At 39.5% G+C, this 21,714-nt stretch overlaps 1 protein-coding gene across 1 annotated transcript; it reads left to right on the top strand.

Moving 5' to 3' along the window:
* Positions 1-1,804: 1,804 nt before the first annotated feature.
* Positions 1,805-15,884, top strand: CFAP97D2 (CFAP97 domain containing 2). The gene is made up of 5 exons (XM_063127667.1): positions 1,805-1,994; positions 6,908-6,988; positions 8,755-8,873; positions 11,510-11,702; positions 15,789-15,884. Exons 1-5 carry the CDS (start codon positions 1,902-1,904, stop codon positions 15,882-15,884), a joined length of 582 nt encoding a protein of 193 aa, XP_062983737.1. The 5' UTR covers positions 1,805-1,901.
* The last annotated feature ends 5,830 nt before the right edge of the window (positions 15,885-21,714 follow it).

The following is a 21,714-nucleotide window of genomic DNA, read 5'->3' on the forward strand; positions in this document are numbered from 1 at the left end:
TTTCTGAGTCCTGCAGAAAGTACGTTATTCCCCCGCCACCTTAAAGAACCCGATTGGAGTGGAGGAGGGGAAAGGATTTCATTCTGCACCACCGCCATCCACTCCAATTAGGGCCTTTTCTATAATGTCCACAAATGACCCACTTTCCCCTTTAAGACCTCAATTGGAGCTCGGGTTGGGGGAATGATGTGCCTCAAGAAAGCATGTCATTCCCTCCTGCCATGCTAATGGCAGCCTTAAAGGGGAAGGTGTGTCATTCCAGGACATTATTGAAAATTATAGAAAATCCCCCCTGACACCATGGAAAGAACAAAAACCAGGACAAATCCGGGGAAATCCTGACAGTTGGTCACCCTAACCACAAGCAGCTGTTAGTTGGGAGCCAGGAGTCAGTTATGAAGACCACAGAGAAAAACACACTCCAGTCAGTAAGACTTTGTTACTCAGGTAAAGTCTTAGCCCAAACAGAAAATCTGTTGTAGACTTTCCTGTTTAAGACGGCCCAATGACCAGCTGGAGGGCCCAATGAAATATTTCATAGCTCTAAAAGACATCTTAAATCAGCCTTCCCTAACCTCATGCCCTCCAGATGTTTTGGACTTCGACTCCCATCAGCCCTAGACAGCAGGTTCAATGGTCAGGAATGCTGGGAGTTCTAATCCAAAAGATCTGGAGGGCTCTAGGTAGGGTGTCTTAAACTGTAGCTCTGTTGGCTTACCACGAGGCAGTTGTAGCCCAAGACAAATGTTCCTGCAGTAACTCCTGACATTCTGGAAGCATTTTCAAGCAGGCATATGAGCAGTTTCAAAATAATTTTAAATAATTTTAGAAAGTGCATGCACATATTACAAGCTTCCTTCATGCAATGCAGATGCATGGTTCTTCACATGTGGTGATTACAAGCTCCATCTGACGAGTGTTTTATTGCATGCTCATTACTGGGCACTCACAGAGCTTGCTCAGGTCCCTCACATGATGTCGTCTGCCTCCTGCGTGCCTTCCATCCCTTCTGGCCTTAAAAAAAACCCTAAGTCCAACGTTTTTTGAAACTTGGAATTGCTGCTCTCTCCTGCTATGTGAAGGAGAAGCAGCGCCATTAGAACAGCAGACTCAATGGGCCTCGTGCTGGTTGTGTACTTCCTCTTTTGAAAAGGGGAAGTAACTTGAAGAAGGAAAACATGGGCGGAGAAGCGAGGTAGGGAGCGTGTTAACCCCCGGTGTTATGGAGCTCTATATGAATGGCTTTCTCACTGCAAGGTGGTTGTGTAATATGCAGCAATTAACCCATATTATCCCCAATCCAAAAGGAGAGTCAGGTAAAAATTATTATTATTATTATTATTATTATTATTATTATTATTCTGGTGATGTACAATTGGTTGCTTATTGTTTTCTACAGGGTGTATTTTCCACATAATTATGTAATGTACAAGATAGCCTTTACCAGAGAAGCATTTTTAACAAGTTAATGATAGAAGGTGCATTTTATTGTGTGTTTTGTGTAGATTATATGATAAATATTACATTTGTGCAAATCCGTATGTGCTATAAAAAGTGCTATAAAAATATTACTAGCTGACCCACTACTTTTCTTTAATTGCTGAAGTGCTAAGCAAGATCACAAAAGTGCAATTGTTCCAGGGATTAATGGAACTGAAAAGGGTATCCTTTGGAATCTTTGTTTTAGATCTTTAGTTCTGGTTTGCTATTTCCCCAACATATTGTTTAAAAGGCTACCACTAGCTATTCAATTTTTTGCCTCAATGATACCATGACAACCACCACATGACCCGCTGCAAACACACCACAGTTGTTAGAGCTTAGCTCAAGAAGGTTTTCTAGCTGATGACTCATCCTCTTTGAAGGAGTCCAGATTTAGAGGTATTTTATGTTGTTTTAAGATGCATCGAGCCTACCAGCCAATTTTGCCATGTGGCAATAAATATCTTCAGCAAAAGTGGGACAAAGCTACATATGAAGAACACAAGAAAAAGGTAAGCATAACTCCTCTGATAACAGAGAGCACAGGAACCACGCACAAAGCCAAACTTGTTGAAAAGGAAATACCTTTGCATTTCTGCCAAGGAAACATGTAATTAGCCATTGCTTAGCTTACTGTTTCAGTATGCACTCTACGTCGCTCCCTCTCGACCCCACATTTTAAACCAAAGTTCAATTTCATGCCAAGAGTTTAGATACAGAAAATCTATCCAATCTCAAAATACTTCTAAATAAAAATGCATCATTTCCCACAGGTACGGTAGATCACTTCCTGCATTGCTTTTTCTTTCATGGACATTAATTTCCATGATGAAAAGTCATAGATTCATTTATCAATGGGTGTTTTTCTGCTTCAATAATATAGTCCAGAACTCCTCAATCCATGTACCCTTGTAAAGAAAAGTAATACTCATGCAACAATTCTTCTCACAAATAATATATAGTTGTTTTCCTGTTACAAAGGTTAATCCGTGTTGGTAACAGTACATGAGAACTCACCCTCATGCAGAAATTTTAGCTTTCTCAGTTGTGGAGCTTGTGTATTATTATTATTATTATTATTATTATTATTATTATTATTATTATTATTATCAAAGCCTATAAAATTAAATCAGACTTAAAAAGGAATATGGAAGGAAAAATATCCTTGAGTCTGACACTAAAGGTGAAAACTAACCCTTTGATTAAGTGCTTTTCCTCTGCTCATTGTAGTTAAAAATGAAAATTATTTTGGGCGGCTTTTGCTATACTATATAATATAGGGAGGTCAAACTACGAGGCAGACGGTCAAGAAAGTGCCCTTCCTAGTCAGCTCCAAGCATTCTCACTATAGTTTATTCTCTTTAAGAAAGGACATTATCTACAACAACACATTCAGGATCTAACTTTTGTTACTCTCAAAAAGGCCTTTACAGCGCTTTGCTTCAAAATAATGTCTTCAGCAAATTTGGAAAGAAAATATAAAGAGATCCCCCCTTCCCCCATGCGCAACATGTGTGCATTTGTGGCTCTGTGAAAATAGAAAATATAGTGCATTATTTTCTACATTGCCCAGTGGAGACTGGTGCTCTGATTTTGGTGGGGCAATGAATCCATTCTGGGTTAGTCAGAATCAGCCAGAGATAGGGTTCAGCACCTTGGATAGCTCCTTTAGAGTTCTGTCTGGACTGACTAAAACCCAAAATGAATTCACAGCACCACCGAAATCAGATGCACCAGCCTCCACTGATATTGCTCACCCAGGGCTCACTTATGGGGAGGACCTACTAAAACCAACAGCAGGTTGGCCTTTGGCTGACATAATTTGCAATCTATTGACAGATTATTGTAAAATTATTACAAACAAATTTGCTACCTTTGCACTGGCAGAAGAGAAAATCTGCCGAAATGTTGTAAAGACAGCTGCACTGGATTGCCTGGTGGATCATCATTTGTGAGCCCTATAAAGAAATCTTTGTAATGGCCACACTCTCCCTTTTGCCCATTTTTGCGCACTGTAATCAGGAGATTATTTTCCACGTTTATAAATTGTGTTGCAAGTTTATTGCATACCAAGAACCTTTTTAATGTACCTTTGCTAATATATATCTTTATTTCCCTTTGTTCCTTGGTGTGGATACTTTTGTGGATACATTGAGCCACAGAAAAATAAATATATTGATAGATTATACTATAATATTTTTTAATTCCTCTCTTTCCAAACTACAGATGTGAGTGCTGGTCTTTATGTAGCCAAAATGACACCAGCACAACCTCATAAGAGGGAGAAATTCAAACAGCCTTTAGAGAAACCACCCTGAGAAACCATCCAAAACAACCAAATGGGAACTGAGCCTGCAGAGTGGCAGAGAATGCTGGGACACAGAGGACAGGAATGGAATGTAGTATTCTGGAAAAGGCCATGTCTGGCTAGAGCTGGGAGTGGGTGAGGGTGAAATCCTGGGTTCAAATTTCTGCTCAGCTATGAAATTCGTTGAGCACAGTCATCATCCTCTGCCAGTCTGATCGATGCTATGGGATTGTGTGAGAATAATATGGGGAAACCACATGTATGAGCTCCTTGGCGGAAAATTAGAATGCAAATATAATTTACATTACATTACAATATAATTTTCAGCAGATTCACCTCCATCTTTCAATCCAACTAGTGGATAGGAAAACAGTTTTTTGTTAGATGACCATTTATCTATCTGTTTTCTAACTTATCTCTTTCTTTGAATTCATCAAAATAAAGATTATCTTTCATTTGCACACTGTATATATTTTAAATGTTTCATTGCAATTTTATGAGAGGTAAGGGGTTATATCCTTCCTATTATTCACATGTGTTTATTAAAATTAATGCCTGGAATCATTTTATTATCTAGGTCACAACATCCTGAACCTAAATGTAGAAGTAGTTAAAAACAACCTTTTACTTTTTAGTTCTGCAATGAACTATTGTGCAACATCCTTCTGAACATCCTTAGTATTGTATGCAGTCTAAATCTGATTTCCTCCAGTTGTGAGGATTCAGGCACACATTGAGTCATTAAATACTCTAATTGTACTCAAGGAAAACATTAAAGCTTTTCTGTACCATTAAACAACAATCCTGTATTTGGCTGCAATAGGTTTTGTTCTTGTGTAAAACTAATGGATAAAAAGCCCAAGAAAATAAAATCTAATTAGATTGCTAAAATCAAACTGCTTGGTGACTCTTCCTAACCCACTGACTAGGATTTTGCCTTTGTAAATTTATCCATGTTCATCCATGGGGAAAGCTTAAGTGGTATATGAGGTCCTCATATGATCAGGTAAAGCAGAGGTAGCCAACCAGCTGTTGCTGGATGCAGGTCCCATCAGCCCTAGCCAACACGGCCAATGGTGAGGGATGATGGGAGTTGCAATTGCTCACCTCTGATTTGAACTGAAGTTTTGGATATCTCTATTTTTAGATATAAAGATCACTGCAAAGAGTTAAAATTAACCCTTACTGCAATTTGATTTGTGAATGCAAGTATTTATGCATGTGAAAGGTAAATAATTTCAGTTCTTGACTCTTGAATAATCCTCATAATGGGTTGAAGCCAGTACTTAGAGTAGACCTACTGAAATCAAAGGGATTTATTGGTTATTTACAATATTTATATATGGCTCCATATCTAAAATAGATTCTGGAGCAGCGAAAGAGCACTGGTTGCATAGGGATTCAAACCCATACACAAGCTCCTCTTCCTTCTGAGTTATAACTTGGTCATGACTTCTATAAGTATCACCAAAGGCACAATCCTGTGCACATTAGACAGAAGTAAATCCTACAAGTCCCAATATTCTGGGAGTTGAAGGACTTTCTTTTCTGTCTCAACATGCATTGGATTGCCTCCTAAGTAAATAATGCTTTTCACTTTTGTTTATTTGGTTGCACCTTATATTGCTTCTTGGATCATAAGTGCCAGCTCCAGTTCCTGGGCTGCTCATCGTTCTGCCTTCTTATGGGATCATCGTAATAAAGCCAAGTAGCCAAAATCGGGAGCAGGTTTTGCTACACAATAGCTTTGCGTGTGGTCACAAGTTATAAAGGGCAAATCAGTAGCACAGAGGAATCTGTGTGCTGAACTGCTGTATTCTTCTGGCAAGTGCTTACTCCAAATGCATGACAATGTAGTTCTCCTTTTTGTTGCTACAGGGTTTATTTATTTTTAATGTTTAGGTGGCAACGATTTTATTTAATTATATTGCATTAATACTCTGCTCATGTTAGGGTAAATGATTTTGAATAGGCACAGGCCACCAGAGAAGGCACTGTGCAAATATTTACTTATGGAATGTGCCTTTATTGTTAATAAAGCAGGAACAATCTTCTGCTATTAGGTGGGGGAGTGGGGGTAGAGAAACGCACCCTGACATATCACTCATATTGAGCCACAAGGTAGAGAGTGGAAGATATGAACACAAAACAAATGAAGGAAAGAGCTTTTAGAAACAGACAAAGGTAATATATTGAGGATGATGGTTAAAAATAGACAGGAATGGTGGAGGAAGAGTGGAATACAAATGTGGTAAATAATAAACTAGCAATGCAAACCTATATGTATCTACTCAGACATAAACCCCATTGGGCCCAAATTGCCAGTGGGTGCAATTTCCTAGGAGTAAGCCTCCCTGAATACAATTGGTTTGTTTCTGAATAAACATGCAGCGGATTGCAGATGTAAAGCTCAATCACAGTGGGGGTTAACACGCTCCCTACCTTCGCTTCTCCGCCCGAGTTTTCGTTCCTCAGTTACTTCCTCTTTTCAAAAGAGGAAGTACACAAGGAGCCCGAGGCCCATTGAGTCCATTGTTCTAATGGCACTGCTTCTCCTGCACACAGCAAGAGAGAGCAGCAGTTCCAAGTTTAAAAAAATCGGACTTAATGAGGGGTTTTCTTGAGGCGCAAGGAAGGCCAGAAGGGGCGGAAGGCGCACGGGAGGCAGATGACGTAATGTGAGGGACCTGAGCAAACTCCGTGAGTGCCCAGTAACGAGCATGCAATAAAACACTCATTGAATGGAGCTTGTATTTCTAAGTCTGCAATCCTATGCAGTTTTACCACTTAACATCTGGGGCTTACCTTGGAGTAAGCCCATTGAACGTCTGAAAAGACATACGTAAGGTTTTGCTGCTGAGTTACAAGTACTTACATTGTCACAACAATCTTTACAACCCCACTGGAAGGAAAGCCAATATTAATCTTATTACTCCTATATTATGGGGAAGAGGCTGAGGCTGATAGATAAAGCCTTGCCTATCAGCAGCCAGTGGGATCATAGATAAAATGAAACATAAAACAGGGGCCATCAGCTGTTAAACACTACACTAATACAGAGATTCCCTTTCATTCCATGGTTAAATTAAAAAATAAAATCCTTTTTTTCTGCTGCAGATCCAGACAGCCAAACCTGTCATAGACACCTCTACTCCTGCAACATATGGTCATCTTCATTTGAAGCTAAGAAAACTCAAGGTGTGTTGCTGTTTATATAGTCTGTTGTAGCAAAGGCAAGAGTAGAGCACCATTTTATTGTGACATAAGCTTGTGGGTTTCTTTAGATTAAAGGGAAATTGTGTTTGCTTACCGGCGCTTTACTTCCGGCTTCTCTTCCACAGATGAGTTGAATTACATGGGAGGCGAGGGATAACCATGTGGCCTGTAATTGAAAACTGCCCTGCTCATATACTTGGATAGAGCAATGCCCTCTAGTGGGTGTTTTGAAGTGCAACTACAGCTGCACGTGGTAGACAATCCCGAGGTATTTCAGCAGAATTGGGATATCTAAGGTTTGTTTTTTAAAAAACAACAACACCCGAAATAACCCGGGGAAGGAGTGGGAGATGTGCAGGAGGCAAAATGACCTGCAAACTTCCATGAGTCATGAGCATACTATTAATCGCTCATTTAAAGGAGCCCTTTATGGGTTGGTGCCACAATATATTTGTTAGACTTTAAGGTGTGACAGCACTTCGTTATTTTTATATCCTAGTACATTTTTATTTCATAGTAAAGGATTGTATGCTTTATATTCTTGTCCAACCGGAAAACCATGTCCAGTGTCTGCCAGGGGAACGGGGGCTTCAACTATGTGCATGTATGTGCGCATATCATCGCTAGTGTGGCATATAGTTTCCCTGCCACCACGAGTGCCATTGAGTAGTGCCATTTTTATACTCATACATAAACAAGACTGAATTACTCTGCCGCACTTTCAAATATAATCCCGAATACCAAGTCTACTCAAAAGTAAGCAGGATTGAATCACTCAGCATCTTACTCCCAAGGCCCCACAGCCTCTCCTCTCCAAGGAAAGCTCTTATCTCCTATCATCAACTGATGGGAGATAAGAGCATTTCCCTGCTAGGGGGAAGGGATGAGGCCTGGGGGAAAAGCTGGTGGGCCAATCAGCTGGGCAGTGGGAAAAAGTTGGTGTGGTTTTCTAAAAGGAAGGAGTCATTTAAAGATAATGTTGATAATATTCTCTGTTCCTCATTCATCTGGATAATTAAGAGTATTCTGCATTACTTAAGACCTAGTTTTAGTAAGTTCTAAGTAAGCCTTTTCCAATCTTGTGCCTTCCAGATGTTTTGTACTTTTGTACTCCCATCAGATTTAGCCAGCAAGGCCAATGGTCTGAAATCTTGGAAGTTGTGGTCCTAAACATCTGGAAGACACTAGATTGGGGAAGGCTGTTCTAAGTACTCCAAGAATCTCCTCTACTTCTTTTATGTCTATTGTGATTTTTACCATAATGGAAGAAGTAATTACAGTCAAAATTCACAGCAGGCAAAATTGCAGGTGTGGAGTGGGGGACAAGCATTATAGCTTCTTTTATTTGAGAGGATATATGGCACATGATCCATTACTACATGCTTTTCTATGTGAGGCTGTTAATTGGCTGTATTCTACTTCCAATTTCATTTCAGAATTGAGATCTGAGCACTAGACAATGGGTGTTACCTTTCTTGCTTTTCTATTACGTAACCTCTAGGTGGAACTAAAGTATAGCAGTATAACACAAATACACAAGTGAAAAGTGGTTTCTTTTGCTTTTACAAGTAAATATTGCTCTAAAATATACTGCTCTAAAAAAACTTGCCAAAAGTGCTGTTTAGCCACAGAAGGGAAACTTGAGGGTCACGTAGTTGTATAAAAAACCCATAAACAACCATAAGTGGAGAATGATGAGCACACACTAAATGCCTCGTGGTTTTGGGTTTTTTTTCCCAATGTTTAAGCTGGATCAGGAACGTCTGTCAGTCATTGAGCGAGACAATCGTTTGCTGCTGGAGAAGATGTCTTACATCATCAGGACTAGAGGAAGAATTGATAACAAAAATGAATATAAGGCCAAAAGGTAAGGTTTGCAATGAAAATTGTATAGACTCTATACTATAGAGTTATCCAATTATTTTGACAATATTAACCATGACAGTGAATAAATAAGAATCTGCATTAACAAGAAGCTCTTGTTCTGTTTCACAGACATGTCCTGTGGCTTCCAAAGCTTAGTGGGAAATCCACTTCCATGGTCATTCTTCTTTTAAAATCTCTCTGACCATTTAATCAGTTAACGGAATAGAAGGAGTAGTTTTAAGATAATGTTGAAAAGTGACAGAGTAAGCATTTAATTGAGTCAGAAATCTCTGTTTAAAAATAAAAGGAAGCAGGGTGATAAAACGGGTGTTAGAGAGTAGAAGATAAATTGTAGGAAGTACTAGGAACCCATGAATCAGAGCAGTTAGGTTCAGTGCTAACATGCAACTAATTCAGAATTGTTCTAGACTTCCCACACATTGGTACCCTCCAGATGTGTTGGACTACAACCCCCATCACTGGCCTTTGATAATGGGAGTTGTACTTCAACACTTCTGGAGGGCATCAGGTTGGGGAAGGCTATCCATATTTATTTATTTTTATTTATTTATTACATTTCTATACCACCCAATAGCCGGAGCTCTCTGGGCGGTTCACAAAAAGGAATCTTTAAACCATAGATTTTAGATCTTACGCTGCTGAGACTTCTACAAAAGCCAAAAGGGCATTAACCAAGAACATCTTCTAAGTATTGATTTATATGTATTGGAATATTAATGATTTGGAATAGGAATCAACAGTCATCAGGCAGACATACAGAGGGTGGTTGGTGGTACTCAGAAGGTCTGCCTGGGACAAGCAGCAACCTCCTGCTAGGTGAGCAGCAGCATTTCTGTTGAGATACATCAGCATGGGGATGACAAAGCAGAGTCATGAATTCAGTTTAACTTCTTCATGGAGGCTGCTTAGCACAGAGCAGTAGGAAGGAACGTCTGTCAAGAGAACATTTGAGAGTTCTCCAGGGAAAGACAGTTTCAAGCACAAAGTGTAGCAGATTTTACTCTGCTGTATGTTGAACGACTGAGAGTATTTTGTGCTGCTATTCCATTTTGGGGAAGAAGAGCTTCACAGAAAGCTATCCAACCACGACAGTAGCTTATTGATGCTCATAGCACAATTAGAATTTAGCCTACAGCAGTCCTGCAGGTAACTAGAAAAAATGCACTATTCTACCAAATGTTTGCCAGCTAGCCTGTGTGTTCGGTTCCACCAGTACGCTGATGACACCCAACTCTACTACTCCTTTCCACCCAATTCCAAGGAAGCGGTTTCTGTGCTAAACTGGTGTTTGTTGGCAGTAATGGATTGGATGAGAGTGAACAAATTGAAGCTTAATCCAGATAAGACAGAGGTGCTCCTGGTCAGTCGAAAGGCAGATCAGGGAATAGGGATTCAGCTTGTATTGGATGGGGTTATACTCCCCCTGAAGACACAGGTCTGCAGCTTGGGTGTCCTTCTGGATTCAGCCCTGAGCCTGGATGCACAGGTTTCAGCGGTGGCCAGGAGTGCATTTGCCCAGTTAAAGCTAGTGTGCCAGCTGTGCCCGTTCCTAGAGATGTCAGACCTGGCCACGGTGACACATGCCTTAGTTACATCCCAATTGGATTACTGTAACACGCTCTACATGGGGCTGCCTTTGAAGAGTGTTCGGAAACTCCAGCTGGTTCAAAGAGCTGCAGCCAGATTGTTGACCGGGGCTGGTTACAGGGAGCACACAACTCCCCTGTTAAAACAGCGCCACTGGCTTCCAGTCTGTTTCCGGGCACAATTCAAAGTGCTGGTTATGACCTATAAAGCCCTATATGGCTCGGGTCCAGGTTATTTGAAAGAACGTATTCTCCCTTATGAGCCTGCCCGTGCTTTAAGATCTTCTGGAGAAGCCCTTCTTTCAGTCCCACCATCTTCACAGGCACGCTTGGTGGGAACATGGGAGAGGGCCTTCTTGGTGGCTACTCCAGTGCTCTGCAACGCTCTTCCCGGGGAAGCTAGGCTGGCTCCTTCCTTGATGGGCTTTCGGAAGCAGGCTAAAACTTTTTTGTTCCAGCAGGCCTTTGGAGAATAATCTGGCCCTCCATCTATGTTAATGTCTTATAATTTTGTTGTGTATTTTAAACGTTTATGGTTTTGTTTCACCCCTCAAAGTATGTTTTAAACTTTGTAAGTCCACCTTGAGGCCCAGCATTGGACAAAAGGCGGGATACAAATAAATAAAATAATAATAATAATAATAATAATAATAATAATAATAATAATACACACAGGCTAGCTGGCAAACATTTTTGTAGAAGGAAATGTGTCATGTTAGTGTTTACATATTGGTTTGTATATTTCCCATTGCATTGATATTCATTTCGTTTTGTACATAAACTAGTCACTACTGTTTAGTACATAAAGTATTTACTAGTGGTTACTATACTAAAGGTACAATCCTACACATGTTTAGATGTGTGTGTGTGTGGGGGGGAGTCCTACAGTTCCAAGAATCTCTGAAGCCAGCCATGCTGACTATGCTATGCTGGAATTTGTAGGGCTTTTTCTGTCTAAACATGCATAGGATTGTGCCTTTAGTAGTGTAGCTGCCTCTTTATTTGCATTAGTATATATTTTATATTTTAGCTTAAACAGAGAAAAACGAGAGCGAGAATTGCTAAGAGTAAGCCAAGAGAATCATGCAATTCTGGAAAGGATTATGAAGTGTAAGCCTCAGTACAAGGTCCAGAAGTGGAATGAAGACTGGCAAAAGGCTAAAAACTACATGAACAGTATTACAAGATATCCTCAAGGACTGTGCAAGTTACAAGATCAAACGGTAACCTCAGTTGTCAAATATGCACAAGTTTCTGCAGCTCAGTGGGTCCTAATATTATCTCCTGGTCTTCTAATTCCAAACTAGGCTTCTCACAATTTCTTGGTTGGTGTAGAAGAGATCTATACCAGTGTAAAGCTGGAAAATTCTATAGGTGCCCCAGAAATGGTGGGAAAGAAAAAGTATGTGAAAGAAATGATAGGATCAATTTCTCTTATGTTTGTTTCTTTGTGTTACATTATCTAGCAGCAAAAAGTGGAGTAAAATCCACCGAATCTGGGTAGCCTGGATTTAAGGAGCATCTTTAGTAGATTATGATTGACAGAACCCTGGCAGATAGTTGGTGTGTGCATGGGACATTTATCTGTTAAGGCAGGAATTTTGAATATGCAGCTCCTGAAGTATGAAATACTCTTAGATTGTAACTATACTGTTGCTTTGGGGGACAATAGTACGTGTGAAAAGGATCTTGAAGCTAAATATGAGTCAGCAGTGAGATGTGACTGCAAAAAAAGCAAAAGCAATTTTAGGTTGCATCAACAGAAACATAGTTTCTAAATCAGGGGAAGTAGTAGTTCCACTTTACTCTGCACTAGTCAGAACTCCCTTCGAATACAGTTCTGGACACCACAATTTAAGGAAGATTCCGTAAGTTAGAATGAGTTTAGAAAAAGGAAACAACAATGATCAGGGGACTAAAAGCAATGAAGAAAGATTGAAGGAACTGGGTATGTTCAGTCTTGAGAAGAAAGGAGTGAGAGGGGACATGATAGCACTTCTAAAGTACCTAAAGGGTTTTCACACAGGAGAAGCCCATATCCTGTTCTCTATTATTCAGGACTGTAGGAGACGGAATACAGGAATTAAGTTACAGAAAAGCAGATATTGGCTAAACATTAGGAAAAACATCCTAATAGTCAGTGCAGTCAGATAATGGAACCAACTGCCTAGAGAGATGGTGGGCTCTCCTTTGCTAGACGTAGTTAAACAGACAAGGGGCAGCCATCTGTCAGGGATGCTTTAAAATGGATTCCTGCACTGAGCAGAGGGGTGGGCTAAATGGCCACTTCCAACTCTAATTCTATGATTAAAATTGCTTCAAAATTCAAACACCAAATGTTTATAAGACATTCTGTTAAAAGTTTAACAGAAGTCCATACTTTATGCTCTTATAAACATATATCTGGAGTTAAATTCATTTGGGCCAGGTCTACACCAAGCAGGATATAACACTTTGGAAATGGTTTGAAAACTGCATGTGGAGTGTGTCCTGGGCCCCAACAGTTGTCATTACAGTTTTAAACTGTTTTAAAGCAGTAGTGTAGATCCTTCCCTAGATTTCTTGGGTAGACTCTTGACCTGTGTATGGCGGTGGGTTTCTTGGAATGGGGAAGGGTCTGGCAGTCTCCCAGTCATGGGAAATATGGCCTAGCTAGATCTGATTTTGGAGCTCACAGTATACAAAGAGCAAAAGAAGTTGATTTTTAAAAGCTCCCTTTCTATTCTTATTAACAACATGTATTGGCAGGGCTATACCTACTTTAACAAATAGTTTATCTTTCATCATTGTGGAGCTTATTGCTAAGTAATAATTAAATAAAAGATAATTACAATACAATAAAATGTTTAAATGGACAGAAAAGGCTGTGTTTGGCAAAAACTATACGTGTTATTTCTGAATTCTTCTAAACTACCTGTAATAAATATTGCAAAAAACAACAACAGCTGAACCCAGGGAGGTACCCAATCTCCAATTTCCACCTTTATGTTCGAAACCTGCTCTTAGCAAAGCAAGCTCCATAATACCTTAAGCTTGGGATCATATTTAACCTCCTTCCATGAGTTCGCTCACCTATTAAGTGCCAAATGTTATTTCCATTACTAGGTGACTGACTGCCAGTTCTGGGCTCTCCTTGCTTTGTCTTCTCCTTCTTCCTGTTTTGCTCTAACTCACCAGAGCCTAGCAAAACATAAAAAGTCCAAGGCAAGAAACAAACTTAATTGAGGGTGGAGATTAGAGTGCAGGAACATTAAAAACAAGAGCAGGAAGATACATATAAGTAGGGTGCCCAGGTGTCCTAACTTACAGAAGACTATCCTCTAGTTTGGAGACCTGGCAGAGGACAGTCCGATCCTAGAAAGTATCCCGTTTGAAAAGTTGCCCAGTCCAAGTCTCTTTCAAAGTCAAAGAACAGTAAGGAGGGAGAACAGGGAGGGGCCTTGAAGTTGCCCATCACCAGTTAGTACCTGGACAGCAGACTAATCAGGCACGCAGGTAATTTAGTTTTCTCCACCATAGTGAAAGATATTGTCTTTCTATTTAAATTATAATTATTTGTAAATGTGTAGCCTCACATATACAATTACATATGGTAATGTTATGTAAATTAGCACTCTGTTTTGTCCTCTTTTTTGGTGATGTGTACAAGGCCCACAAGGTGGTGGATGGGATGGAAGTGTGCGTTGAAACTGTCTGAAGCAGTGAGAAAGAACCAAACAAGACAAAATAGAAAGGACAGAGAGACAAAAGGGAGAGAAACATTAGTTTCTGACATGGATGCTAGTTATCTCTTTTCATTTCCCAATGGGAGGGGACAGTGCTGACAAAAGTGATGATACTGGGCCTACCCTGAAATTAATTCTTTTGACCAATACAGGGTGCAAATGCGGCATTTGGAAACCCCCAGCCTAATAAACTGGTTAAATACTAATTGGCATCTTTCTACAGTTCATATTTTGTAGCTATTTAATAAAACAAGGGAGGATGCATCTAATCTGTTTACAGGAAAGTTGTCCACATAATTTCAGGGAGATAGTACCAATTATGAGGAAGTTATACTTTTAGTACCGTCGAAAACATTTTGTGTACACATAGAAATGTCAGGTAGTATCCAGCCATAGTTATGCTTATAATTAATTCATTGAAATCAACGGGGCAAGAAAGTGATGACTAACTCCATTCCCATTGATTTCAATGAGGCTACTCTAAGCATGACTAAGTCTGGATCCAGTCCATCATTTGCTTCACAGTATAATTTTTGATTAACAATATGTAAGCATTGCTGATTTTGAGCCAATTAAATCTGTCTTAAAATCAACAACTAATACCAAGCCAATTCTCGCACAACCAAATTGATGGTCATGGTGTCAAGAATGATCCAAGTTGCAGCAGATGTTGCAACACCAAGTTATGCAGAAGAGACCATGTAATTGCTACACAATATGCTCTGCTTAAAACTCCATGCGTATGCATGGGACAACCAGAAAGCTTAATGTTTAGGTATAAGAAAAGTATGGGTCCTCATAAAAATGTGCATACAGATCTTAGGGTCACAGTTTGGATGTGTGAATTCATTCTTAATCAGAAGAAGCACATTTTTATTTCTTCCTCCTTCCGTCTTTTTTTCTGCTGAAGTATACCATTTGACAAATGAGAGGATCCATTTGCCTTTCTCATCCCTCTAAGGTCAGCTTTTATGTTCTCAACTAATGCTTTCAGTCCTGGGCTGTCTCAAGGATCTTCAGAAGCAACTCTTAGAGGTTGAAGAAAAGGAAAGGTACCTTCTCCTAAAAAGGATTTAAGCCTGTTATCTTCAGGCAACAAATGGAGATGTATATGCATCTCATAAGGAATAAATTTCAAGTTGAAAAGCTTCCAGTTATCTTACATTTATCATGGATTCTCAAAACATTCCTCAAGCCTGGATTCTTGAACCCAGGAATCACTCCTTTTACAAGAAAGACCAAGACACTAATCCCCACATCTCAGGTCATGTGTAAATACCATTAATTTCAATTCAGATTACTATGGCATTTACATAGAGAATAGAAATAAAGAAAAAGTCCAAAGCAAGGACAAAGCCTGAAATAAAACATCTGAAAGCGCAAATAAAAAAGTAACAACATAGATTATTTTAATATATTTTGACTTTTATTGTTGTGAATAATACTGATTGGATTCTTAGGTTTAAAAAGGACTAGTAGATAAAATTATCTGTTTTAATTATAGTACACAAATTCATCTTGTTATTAACATATAAATTATCTATTCACCAGCATGTGTATATATATTTATTTATCCCTCCGCAGGAAAAAAAAATTAAGATAACACCAAAAAGAGAGAAACAGCAAGACAATGATCTGAAAGATGGACGTCCAACAGACAAACCAGAAGAGAAGAACTAAAGTGGTTGACAAAGCGAAATTCAGTCAAACGGGTTTTATGATGCCAGTACAGACAATGGATATTACTAAACTAAGTCCTGATGTAAAGGAAATCATCATCAGGAAATTATCCAGGTTATACTAAGGGTAGATATTAGAAACATGTCATCTTTAAACAAAAACGACATATTTCATGGAAATTACTAGATCTGATATAAACAGGGTGGCTAGAGCAGCAATCTTGAGCATATTTGAAAATTAAATTCCATCAAAATGAGCAGAAATTACTTCCAAGAAAGTAGGTTAGGTTCAGGCTGTAAGTTATTTGGACTATGGTTATAGTATGAGGTCTGGGGCACAATCATATGCATATTTAGACAAAAAAACCCTCCTACAGCTCCCAGCTGGGACATGGTGGGCTTTTTTTCTGTCTAAACATGCATAAGATTTCACCATCAGAGCAGTAAAAAAATTTTAGTTTAATTAATCATGCTTAGGGGAGAGCTCATGGTATGAACCACCTTCATTCAGTATTACCAAAACATCTCACTTCCATTCATGGTATATACCAACTGCAACTGTTCTTAAGCTCCGATATGATCTATTTTTAACTAATCTGGTTACCTGTTCTTATGGATACCTGTCACGAGTTCCTATATCAGTGCAACATTCTGGCCATAATGCAACATGAAACACATTTTGCTAATCACTTTTGCATCCAATCCTGTCTGACTTTTGCTTTGAAGAGAAAACCATAGGATGGGCCATTGATGAAAATGAATACCTGACCCCCTCCCCCCCACCTCAAATAGGGACCACAGTATTTGGCTCTTTTTATTTACTTTATTTTAAAGCTCAAAGTGTGGACAGAAAAGACGGAAAAGGCTGGTGAAGAAGCGGTGTGTCAGCAGGACAGGCACGGTGTCATGTAAGTAACGGGCTGCAAATCCACACATCAGGCATGGGGAGAGTGCACTAAATCGCTGGTGTGATGGAGCTCTATAAGGAACTTGTGAGAAATGCCTCCACCAAATAATCCGAACTCACCTCTCCTGCTGACTAACTTAGTTGGAAGGAAATAAAGGAAGATGTTGGTAGCCAAGGTGCCATCACCACCAAATAGATGGCCCCAATTTTATATTTTGTCTTGTGGAGAAATCCAGTATACCTGAAGGACATTTCACACAGCAAAATGCACAGAAGTTAAAACAATCAGACTTGTAAGCATAAGCATACATTAACGCATAGGATTATGAAATTTATAAATTTATCTCAATATATATATATTTAAATTTTGTCTTGTCTAAAGTTTACATGCTATGGGCAGGATTCCTACAGGGACACGAAATGTGCAGGGTTGTGGACATATGTGAGGAATTGTTTTGGCTTTTCCTTAATGGATGCCATTCACTGCACAGAACTGTCACACTCTTAAGGAGAAAACAGCATAAAGGTTGCTTGGCCTTTGATCTGTGGAAGAATCATGCAGTTTGGGAATTTTAATGACAGGAAGTGCAAATCTTCGTAGTTTAAAATACCAGGGAATAGAATACTTCTGGGAAAGGTTTTTTTTTAAAAGCTGTCTAAGGATGGCCCAAGCTAAAACCATCTCATATTTCTTCTCAGTATACACTTGATCATGTTCAGTATTTTTAGATCAAGAATTTTTCTATTCAATTATTTTCCAATAGGGTGTTTTCCCCCTACTTTTAGAACAGGCAGACAATGTAGTAGAACAGAGAGATAAGACTCCTTTATTCTATTTGCTCAACTTCATTAACTGAATTGACTTCAGTTAATGGAAGAGTGCATTTTTCATTAGAAAACAGTCACTCACTTCTAATTCCATCATCCAAAGCAAAAAAGGCTAACCTGTTTACTCCTGCCTTTCTACAATTTATTTTCTAAAATAATTGCTGTAAGAGGTTTCTGGTAGAAAAATAAGGAAGAACATAAACAAATACAAATGGCCCTTGTGAATAGAAAGTATACAATTAGCAAAATCAAGCATAGCTAGTATTACTATATCTAATAGGTACAAGTGACTAAGTTTGCTATCAGAGGGGCAACTAAATGTAACCATCCATAGACATAGAAGGGGGGGTTGGCGTATTTTTTGGGGGGGCGGATTCCCAAGGGATGCAGAAAAATATTAGTGATTTTTTAAAAAAAGAAATGACATCAGCAACCAAACAGCCCAACGAGCGATGGGAATTATTTAGTATTGATGTCGCCTGTTAGAAAAACAGTTATAAGAGAAAAACAAAAGGCAGGACAGAATGAGCATTGACCGTTCCCACATGCACACAAGGCTATGTGTGCATGTGAAGAAAAGGTAAAATGGTTTTACTCACATATGTTCTTTTACACAGGAAGGCGCAAGAGAGCAAAGTGCTCCCAGCAATGATGGAAGTCAGAGAAAGAAGGAAGGGGGAGGAGCACAGGAAATGACACAGCAGGCTATAGAGATCCTAAGGCTAGCTGTGGTCAAAATTCCCATGAACTAAGTGCAACACTGCTGCCTTCCAGTAACTTGCAGCCGAGGTTGCAATATTCCCAACAATGAGGACTGAGCATGCTCACCTCCTTCTGAGTAGTATGGAATGCTGAAGGTAGAAGAGGGCATGTCTACACGAAGGGTTTGCCCTGGGGTGGCTTTGCAGTAGCGGCATGTCATCTACATGATGCAGCTACCATTGTGAAGCCATCTGGGGGCAAACCCTGGAAACTCTGCTCCAAAAAAGTTGTGCACTTAGCCCGACTTTTTTGGCAGCGGAGCCCATGGCGCCCTGATTGGTCGCCATGGGCGGCCCCCTGCCTGTAAAAGTAAAAAACAACAATGGGGGGAGGAGAGGAACGGGGCTGTTCCTCCCCCCTTTTTAATTTTATTATCTGTATTTCTGCAGCTGTGCAGATACAGATAATAAAAATAAAAAGAAATGGGGGGAAGAACGGGCAGCCAGAGGGAGGACAGGAGAGGTGATTTGCCCCGAGTCCCTGCCCCCTCTTCTTGCGTCCTCCCTCTGGCTACCCATTCCTCCTCCTCCCCCATTTCTTTTTCTTTTTATTATCTGTATCTGCGCAGCTGTGGAGATACAGATTATAAAATAAATTTTAAAAAGCGGGGAATGGCCTCATTCCTCTCCTTGCCCCATTGTTGTTGTTTTTTACTTTTAAAGACTGGAAAAGTTCCACTAGTGGAAGAAAAATGAAACAGAAATTTTAAGATTGAGGACTTAATAACATTATCAACTTTTGAATGGGTGTTATATAGATGCAACTTGCAAGTGGATGAATACATGGATATCTGGTCTGCTTTTCTTGAAACCTTTGTATAACACTCCCCCTTTTTTCTTTTTTAATGAACGGTATACACAATGGAAATCGTTAATAATCCTATATACGTAATGTATGTTTTTTCCATTTAAAAAAGGTATTTTCTGTTCTATTTTGTTAATATTCACAATAAAAAAGAAAAAAGGTTTTTTAAAAGTATTTATCACGTTACTTGAAAGTCAGTGCCACTGAAATGAAGTCCAGTTAGCAAACATTTGTCTTCATAAAATGGTTAGTTCAAAATGTTCCTCTGGGTCTGCAGCAAAAGCCTAGGCAGTAACTTGTCCAGCTTCTAAGACCCAATCTTGATTATTCAGGCTGAATACAAAGGAAGAGCTGACACCAATACTTCTGGAACAGTCTTAATTGCACAAGTGTGTAGAATGTCCACCTACCACACTTAATAGGACCCCACTTCACTTTTGTTTTCTTAGTGCACCCTTTGTTCTTACTGACTTCTGAAATTAAACCACAGGACAATAAAGCAGCAAAGTTATTTATGGTGACTTGCCATTTCACTGTACCATCATGAGGAGATGTGGCTCCTTTTGAAGACAGTCATACTCCCAACTGATTTCATCACAGTTTGCTAGAACTGCTGCTATTAAACTTACCTTTCCAAACTATTGGTGCCCAGATGAAATTGGGCTATAACATCCATCATCCCAGACCACTCACCATGTTGGCTGGAGATATGTAGTCAAACATCATCTGAGGCCCCATACTTGAGAAAGGATGTGAGAAAACAAGGCCACAAGCCTTGATATACTTGCTCTGTATGTAGTTTGATTCTTGCAAGTGAACTGTATTTTGAGGTTGGAAAGATGTATGTGCCTGAATGTGCTGTAATGCTGAAACTGCTTAATTGGAAGGAAATGCTTAACTGGAATTTCTAACTGTCAAGACGTTTTGATATAGTATAGGACAAATAAGCTAGCTTGATAAGGAGGACTGACCATCCAGGTCAATCTGACATTGCTAGAAGAGCTATCGGCCATCTGTTGATAAAGGATAATGAAGAAGTTTTCTTTGATCTGTCTTTGTTTTGCTTCAGAATTTTACCAACTGCTAATTGGGTAAGATGCTATTTTGCCAATTGCTAATTAGTTAAGATGCTATTTTGTATAAATATACCTGCTTTTCACACTGCCAGGCGAGAAGTTCTTGAGCTGTAGGACCCTTCCATGCAGTTGCATTAAGCTCAATAAAACAGAGTTGCCTTACAACCAAAGTGGATTTTTATCCTTGACAGTTGTAAGCTGTGATCGATAAATTATCACATCTCAACCTGTCACTATCCTTCTCCCACATTCTTCAACAATTATAAGGATAGTTTTTAAAAAAGATATGGGGTTGCTTTCATTTCTGGACCTTTAAGACTGCAGTCTTATGCACACAGAATGCAATAGGACTTACATCTGAGTCAACATGAACGTAAGTGCCATGCTGGATCAGACCAAGGGTCGATCTAGACCAGCACTCTATTCATACAGTGGCCAACCAGCTGTCAACCAGGGACCAACAAAGCAGGACATGGTGCAACACCCACCCATGTTCCCCAGCAACTGGTGCACACAGGCTTACTGCCTTGAATACTGGAGATGGCACACAACCATCAGGGCTAGTAGCCATTGATATATTGGCCACTTTTTTCTCTTTAGCTCTGATGGGTTATACAAAAAGAAAGAATAAACAAGTCTTCAATATTACAATGATTTTGTTATGAATATGAAAAAGTTAACACTTCATTTTGATATTTAACTGTTATATTTGATATAACAGTTACATTTGATATTATTTACAACTATGAGGCACAGTGATACATCATAATTGTGATGTAAAGCTGAAGGGGTTGTGTGGCTACTTTTAAATTGTGTGCCCCAACGTCTTCTTTAAAAACACAGCTTTAATGTTAGAAGAAAGTATAGATATATTTACATGCAATGACATAATACTGTTGTTGTTATTATAAAGAATACATCTTGTATTTTTAATGGGTTCTGCGCTATTGCAGGAATCCTTCAGGCCAGACTGTGGGATAAAAGTTTTAGAAAACTAATTAATTAATATAAAAGCCAATCGTAGTCTTCCCCTCCTGTGGAAAAGGTTGCAAACCTCGGTTGAACATACAAAGCGCAAAGACCTAGAACTCGAAATGCGCAGCAGTTGCTTGACTTTCTTGAAGTGAGACGATTGCTACCTCTCTCTTTCCCCAAAACGATTACTACGGTACCTACTCTAAGAAAAGGCTTCCCAGAGAAAATGCTACAAACTCTCCCTCCGTCTTAACTCTCACGGTACAAATTCAGAACAGTGCCGTGCTGTACTTCTCCTTACTGCTGTACTCCGGCATTCTCGGAACGCTACACGCAGGGTCCGTGTTTCCGACGTAGAAAAGGGCACAATTATGAACGTGACACCAGGGTGATGTTGAGGAGGAAGCTAATCGTCGACGGACCCATAGGGATCTGTAGAGAGGAGTAACCTACGAGGGCAGAGAAAGCGAATTTGGGTC

The sequence above is a fragment of the Elgaria multicarinata genome, chromosome 5 (assembly GCF_023053635.1).
Source record: "Elgaria multicarinata webbii isolate HBS135686 ecotype San Diego chromosome 5, rElgMul1.1.pri, whole genome shotgun sequence".
Classification (NCBI taxonomy): Eukaryota; Metazoa; Chordata; class Lepidosauria; order Squamata; family Anguidae; genus Elgaria; species Elgaria multicarinata.